Raw genomic sequence first — 7,885 nt, 5'->3', positions numbered from 1 at the left:
TCTCGTATCGCTACTCTCATCCGAGACTCCACCCGAGACTGCTTCCCGCAATGTTCAAGGGACCCCCCATTCCTCCTTCTGCCGTGAGCCGATTGAATAATCATTCTCTTGCAACTCAATGTGCATCTAATTAATAAAAAATAATCAATAAACTCATTAGTCAATTAATAAACCACTCTCGGATTGCTACTCTCGTCCGAGACTCGATCCGAGACTGGTTTCCGTAATGTTCAAGGGACCCCCCATTCCTCCTTCTGCCGTGAGCCGATTGAAAAATCATTCTCTTGCAACTCAATGTGCATCTAATTAATAAAAAATAATCAACAAACTCATTAGTCGATTAATAAAGCACTCTCGGATCGCTACTCTCGTCCGAGACTCAATCCGAGACTGGTTTCCACAATGTTCTAGGGACCCCCCATTCCTCCCTCTATCGATAGCCGATTGAAAAATCATTCTCTTGCAACTCAATGTGCATCTAATTAATAAAAAATAATCAATAAACTCATTAGTCAATTAATAAACCACTCTCGGATCGCTACTCTCGTCCGAGACTCAATCCGAGACTGGTTTCCACAATGTTCAAGGGACCCCCCATTCCTCCCCCTGTCGTGAGCCGATTGAAAAATCATTCTCTTGCAACTCAAAGTGCATCCAAATAGTAAAAAATAATCAACAAACTCATCAGTCAATTAATAAACCACTCTCGGATCGCTACTCTCGTCCGAGACTCAATGCGAGACTGGTTTCCACAATGTTCAAGGGACCCCCCATTCCTCCCTCTGTCGTGAGCCGATTGAAAAATCATTATCTTACTACCTAAAGAACCTCCAATTAATAAAAAATAATTAACAAACTCATTTGTTAATTACTAAACCACTCTCGTATCGCTACTCTCGTCCGAGACTCGATCCGAGACTGGTTTCCACAATGTTCAAGGGACCCCCCATTCCTCCCTCTGTCGTGAGCCGATTGAAAAATCATTATCTTACTACCTAAAGAACCTCCAATTAATAAAAAATAATTAACAAACTCATTTGTTAATTACTAAACCACTCTCGTATCGCTACTCTCGTCCGAGACTCGATCCGAGACTGGTTTCCACAATGTTCAAGGGACCCCCCATTCCTCCCTCTATCGATAGCCGATTGAAAAATCATTCTCTTGAAACTCAATGTGCATCCAATTAATAAAAAATAATTAACAAACTCATTTGTTAATTACTAAACCACTCTCGTATCGCTACTCTCGTCCGAGACTCGATCCGAGACTGGTTTCCACAATGTTCAAGGGACCCCCCATTCCTCCCTCTGTCGTGAGCCGATTGAAAAATCATTATCTTACTACCTAAAGAACCTCCAATTAATCAAAAATAATTAACAAACTCATTTGTTAATTACTAAACCACTCTCGTATCGCTACTCTCGTCCGAGACTCCATCCGAGACTGCTTTCAGCAATGTTTAAGGGACCTTCACATACCCCGTCCACCGATAGACGCTCCAAAAATGTTTTTCTTGCTACTCAAAGCCCCTCTAACTAATCGGAAATGATTAAATAATTAATTTGCCAATTACTTAACCACTCTCGTATCTCCACTCTCGTCCGAGACTTGATCCGAGACTGCTTTCAGCAATGTTTAGGGGACCCTCAATTACCCTTTCTACCTACATTGGGTCCACAAAGGATTTTCAACTTATCTAATGCACCCTCAATTAATAAACAAATTGATTTGTGAAGGCATAAACAACTCTCGGATGCACTTTCGGACGAGAGTCTTTACTGGAGTTTGGCGCCCTAACCTCCGAAAATCCGCGAGTCGAATGAGTGTCCATTCCGAGAGTCCCTAGTCTCGGACTGATCCACCAGGGGTGGTGGGGGTTTAACGTAAGTGGCGACGTGATCTGAGGTAAAGTCATGATGAGACCATTCCCACATGCTCTTTCTGTGGGACCCCGACATTTTCATGTTTGATGGGTAATGTTTCATGACAAGTTAGTCTCTGCCGTGTGATAGGGACCTTGCCCCCTACTAGTCGACCTGATACCCTCTCACGCAGGCCAAGAATCCATTGCTTGACCTACGGTTTACGACCAAGCTTGGTTTTTCTCCAACCGTAATTCACTTCATCAGCCTCTATGGCCATCCCCACACTGCCTAATCTGTCAGCCTGGCAATCGGTGTCCCACCGTATGGACACACTATTAATACTGCGCCAATGTGACGTTTGTACGTTTTATGCGGAGGTAAAACGTAATGAAAGTCCTTTTCACTATTTTTAATCTTGCACTGTAATCCTTTGTATGTGTAATTGTCACTCCGACCTCGGCTAACTTCTGTGATGAGCTCACGGGGAGTTCGCTCACTCCGAGGGATGTTCTTATTGGGAAGAGGGTATTGTCCGTAAATAAGGTATACGATTCACTGATAAAAGCTACTCATATATTTTATCTACGGATTGCTGTCACGGTACACTATCTATTGAATCGGGCCGGTATACGCGGGCTACATTGAATATTAGCCTGACGGGTTCGGAGATCCGCTCCGTTTTGCTCCCGATCATACTCTGGTCTCTAAGGAGTCCAGAGAGACGCTCCAAACTCAAAACTGCAGGGTAAGCAGTCCCACGATTCGCCCTGACTAACACAGTCATGTGTTATCATTGACACAGACCTAAACAGTCAAACAGCTTCCAAAAGGGAACCTGGACTCAGGTGGCACCGTGTAACCGCTTACCACGATGTCTAAACGACACCGTGTGGCTGCTGAGCTCATGTCTGGATCGCAGGAAAGAGAGATCATATTCCTCTTTCCCACGATCCACCATGTCGACCGAAGATCTCTTAACATTATCCTAATCGACGTATTGATCGATCTCAATACGTCACAATGTCATTAAATCATCCCTGACAAAATTTGTGACAATATGACATAAAATGTTTTATTATGTCATATTTTGACATATTCTGACATTTTCTGTGAAGATTCCCAATACGGGTGCTCGTCAGAAAATGTCTTAATATGACAAAATATGACATATTGTGCTTGACAGAATCTGTCAAAATATGTCATATTTTTATGAAAACCCTACAGAAAACCCTACAACGAACCCAAATGCTCCCTTACAGCTACCTGAATAAATCCCGATGTTAATAATGCTACATAGAATGGTAATTTATGGGAAAATTCGTGGTGTATGCGTCTCGCTACGGCGATTGATGTCATACATACGCTACATTTTCAATCGTTGCCTTTTCGCTTGCTCTCTTTACTTGCTTATCTACGCTTAAGTATCTTATGCTATCCATTTTTCCAATTTTTCTTCCACTCACAAGAGTTTTGAGAGGAAAATTATGCTACCTGAGATACCTTTTTGCTACCTTTTACGTGGTTTTATGCTACCTTTATCGCTTGTGATTTATGGAATTCCCATTGGGCTTGGGAACGCTATCTTTCTGTTACGTTCGATTTTTATGGTTGGAATCCACAATAATAACATTTAGGCTCTCTTGCGTCAATTACACAACTACCTATTAAGTCGTGAATCATTTGATACCAGAAGCTACCTATTTCGGTGGAGAAAAACTCCATTTTCGGTTATGAAATGCTCTCTTCCGGTGAAACAACCACGTGGCTGATTCAAGCTCTCTAGCTCCCTTTTCGATGAATAATATCCCTGATTTTAATATACCACAATTGGTGAATTATCGGGAAATTACTACAAAGGTTATCTAAAACCCAGAATTCGAATAATTATTGCCCGAAAATGAGAAAATGCCTATATTTTCTCTAGCTCTCTTTCGATTTCGCGTAGCTTCCTAGTTCGTTTTCTCTCACTTTTACGCTACCTTCATGCGTCCTCGCTCTCTCAGATTCGTACACGATACTTCCATGTCTCTCTGTTACTTTCGGTTGGTAATCATTTTTTTTCAAATTAAATTTATAATTATAGCTTGTCGAGCCCTTTCGCGGTATTAACCAGAATTTATATTTATTTGAAATTCCTTCCCGTCACTTTTTGGTAAATTTTGTATTTTGGAGAATTTAAGATTTTGTAATAATTTGGCAATAGCGGAACACGTCAGTACAATTAAGTTCTATAATTTGAACATCAAGCTATACCTTTTCCCGAATAGAGTTTAAGATATTGGTTTTGGTTCCTCCTTCGATAAATGTTTTTTTAATTTATTGATTTTCTCGTCCACGAATCCACCCCTCATTCGAATAAATCCCGTACCCTCGTAATCCACAGTTATTGGATTTTTGGGGGCAATCAGTATTTAGGTTTAAGGGGGTCTTCGCTTTTTCCGGGGTCGAAAAATTGATTTTTTTTTTACATTTTATTATCCTACCACTATTTCAAAGTATTGTAGAGAAAACATTTTTCAAAAATTCCAAATATTGACGGAACTACAGGGCCCCAACGCCGAGCGCGTACAAGTAGGCAGGTGCACTATGGTTGCAGTGCAATAATAGAGTCTTTCAGCGCTGTTAGAGACGTGCGAGGTTGGATTATAGGCGAGAGGTGCTCCTTTGGAAAACTGTTGACATTCGATAGTGTTCATACCTGTGTCTTTAAAATTAGGTTGCAATGAGTTTTCCTAATAGACTTCAGTCCATTGCGCACCCTCGAATGGAGTAGTTGATTTTTGTAACACGACTCTCGAAATAGAAATGGATAGAAAAGGATTCCGGGCAAATCCGAATAATCCTTCGCGTGGGAAAAAACGTAAATTCCGTGCCAATCAGTATACCAAAGTAGGTAATATATCATTCGTGCATCCGCAGCTAAACTAAGAAAGAGAGCCGCTGAAAAATTCGATATCACCGACAATAGTAATTATTGTCTGATTAACTTTATGACAGAGAGACGGAATCGAGGCGTAATATTGGATCAGGACGAGTAATTAGAGTGAGTGTGCACATATAAAATATTGTCATTGGTGCAACAGGGTCATTAGTAAGTACGAGAGCATTTTGGGGCTCATTGAAGCTCCTCTCAGCTTCTCTGGCAGGAGGAATCTCGTTGCGAACGAAATGGACAGAAAAGGATCCCGGGCAAATCCGAATAATCCTTCGCGTGGGAAAAAACGTAAATTCCGTGGCAATCAGTATACCAAAGTAGGTAATACATCATTCGTAAGTGCATCAGCAGTTAAACTAAGGAAGAGAGCCGCTGAAAAATTCGATATCACCGACAATAGTCATTATTGTCTGATTAACTTTATGACAGTTTTTGCTAATAGTAGTGCAGTGATTTGCAAAAATTGTGAGGATGACATAAACTTTTCGAAAGGTTCAATTCGTGGTTTGGGATTTCGTATTGTTCTGCAATGTAAATGTAGCAAAAAAGACGTACCTTCTAGCCCAATGATAGACAGAAAATATGAAATAAACCGTCGCATAATTTTTGTGTTTCGACTTCTTAGTGTGGGTTTAGACGGTCTCAATCGTGCACGAATTGCCAAAAATTCAGAAAAATGTGCAGAACAGGATTTTTTCGAAAAAGAAGAAGGGGCATTGTATGGCGCCGGAATTGCTGATTGAGTGTACTGATGGAGTACCAAGCGCTCACCACCTTTTCCTCCCCGGCACGAGAGTGCCTGGCGCACCTTATCCGGAAGTTCAAAGGCGATTTTCTCGGAACTAAAATTCCGGAAATTTCTCATGAATTTTTTTACAGAATATTTCAGAAAGTTAATCACCAATCGATTTCAAATTTTTACCACCTATTTGACATCTACAGAGCTTTCTCGCCTACCACGCTCAGAATAATAGCTTCAATAATTTCAGTTTTATTACAAATTGTAGGCCCGAATTTTCCCGGGCAAACTGGGCCTTATCCGGAAAAGCAGAATTTTTAGGGGAGGATGGGGCAAAACGGCCCCGCTACAATCGTCAATATTTTCCGATTCAATAATTCGATTGGGATGAGTTAGAGCTCGTTTTGAAAAATGAAAAATTATCTTCAAAATGAAGTTGAAACTGGGGATTTTCACAATGTCATTCACAAGTTATTGACAATTGANGCTAATAGTAGTGCAGTGATTTGCAAAAATTGTGAGGATGACATAAACTTTTCGAAAGGTTCAATTCGTGGTTTGGGATTTCGTATTGTTCTGCAATGTAAATGTAGCAAAAAAGACGTACCTTCTAGCCCAATGATAGACAGAAAATATGAAATAAACCGTCGCATAATTTTTGTGTTTCGACTTCTTAGTGTGGGTTTAGACGGTCTCAATCGTGCACGAATTGCCAAAAATTCAGAAAAATGTGCAGAACAGGATTTTTTCGAAAAAGAAGAAGGGGCATTGTATGGCGCCGGAATTGCTGATTGAGTGTACTGATGGAGTACCAAGCGCTCACCACCTTTTCCTCCCCGGCACGAGAGTGCCTGGCGCACCTTATCCGGAAGTTCAAAGGCGATTTTCTCGGAACTAAAATTCCGGAAATTTCTCATGAATTTTTTTACAGAATATTTCAGAAAGTTAATCACCAATCGATTTCAAATTTTTACCACCTATTTGACATCTACAGAGCTTTCTCGCCTACCACGCTCAGAATAATAGCTTCAATAATTTCAGTTTTATTACAAATTGTAGGCCCGAATTTTCCCGGGCAAACTGGGCCTTATCCGGAAAAGCAGAATTTTTAGGGGAGGATGGGGCAAAACGGCCCCGCTACAATCGTCAATATTTTCCGATTCAATAATTCGATTGGGATGAGTTAGAGCTCGTTTTGAAAAATGAAAAATTATCTTCAAAATGAAGTTGAAACTGGGGATTTTCACAATGTCATTCACAAGTTATTGACAATTGAAGGGGGGCCGTTTTGCCCCACTCTCCCCTATTTGTTTTTTCAATTTATTGCATTTATTCTGCTAGGGGACGAAGCCAGATGTTTGCTGAGTACTAAAACATGCAATTTTCTTATTTCAGATGTGTTGGAATCTCGAAACTTAATTTTCAATCATTTAATCAGTGTTGGGGCCCGTCTACTTCATCATCAAATAACTAATTGCAGATTGTCAGGGAGGATGAAAAGTTTTGTTATTTCACTAGTAGAAAGATAATAAAAATTATCTTAAAAAAATCAAATTTGTAACTTTTTTTTTCATACGAAATAAAAATTGTGGAAAAGTTGCCATTTTCGCCGCCCGGAAAAGCGCAGACCCCCTTAAGTAAATAAGGTTCCGTTCGCGGTTCGTCGATTCCGCGTCGCTAAAAATCGGCTGGCACCTTAAATATTCGAAGCAAGGATTGAACTAGCTGCTGCTATTCCCGGAGTCCAGTTTTATCGTTTTGGTTTTTGGCGTTTCAGATTTGTCGGATTACGAGAACGAAAGTAATGATTTGGCCGTGTTGTTGGATTCCGGATTGAAGAAAATACTAACTTCAAGTTAAACACGAAATCTTTATTATTATTAAGACTAAATACAAGTACTTTGGATATCTTCCTGAATGGATGTTTACTCTTAGACTGTTCGATTTATTCTGCTTAAAACTAGAGTTCGGAGGATTTTGGTAAAGTCCTCAGAGGGTAGATAGTAGGGGTAGGAGAGACTGGAGGGAGTAAGGCCCAAGGTGGGTGATTNTGTTTGGATAATCGAAAATTTTTGGGTTAGGGTTTATTGCGTATTTATTGAAGCCAAAGAAAAATCATTACATGTCATAGTACTATGATCTATTGAAAGGTCATAAAAATTTGGCGTATTATTTCGTTCGGTCAAATAATTCAACATTCAGACCCTCTCAAGACTTGAGGTCAGCTAAATCCTGAAAAATGAGGAGTGACTTCAATTGTGAATAACTTGTGACGAAGGGGCTTCAGTCCTCGATTGGACGTGTAGGGAAAATAAATAATTAAAGAAATAATACGCGCACGAT

The 7,885-nt window shown here is 40.2% G+C and overlaps 1 protein-coding gene across 1 annotated transcript in view; it reads left to right on the top strand.

Annotated features, from left to right (window-relative positions):
* The window catches only part of LOC107043372, a 294,632-nt gene extending 287,561 nt beyond the window's left edge, over nucleotides 1-7,071 (top strand). Inside the window, exon 3 of the mRNA XM_029126482.1 lies at nucleotides 6,938-7,071. Within this exon, the coding sequence (XP_028982315.1) occupies nucleotides 6,938-7,071 (134 nt within the window). The remainder of the gene's footprint in view (nucleotides 1-6,937) is intronic.
* Nucleotides 7,072-7,885: the final 814 nt, after the last annotated feature.

The sequence above is a fragment of the Diachasma alloeum genome, unplaced genomic scaffold (assembly GCF_001412515.2).
Source record: "Diachasma alloeum isolate Michigan unplaced genomic scaffold, Dall2.0 Dall_scaffold_00560, whole genome shotgun sequence".
NCBI classification, from domain to species: Eukaryota; Metazoa; Arthropoda; class Insecta; order Hymenoptera; family Braconidae; genus Diachasma; species Diachasma alloeum.
The sequence above is the reverse complement of the archived record's forward strand: the minus strand, read 5'-3'. Positions and strand labels throughout refer to the sequence as shown.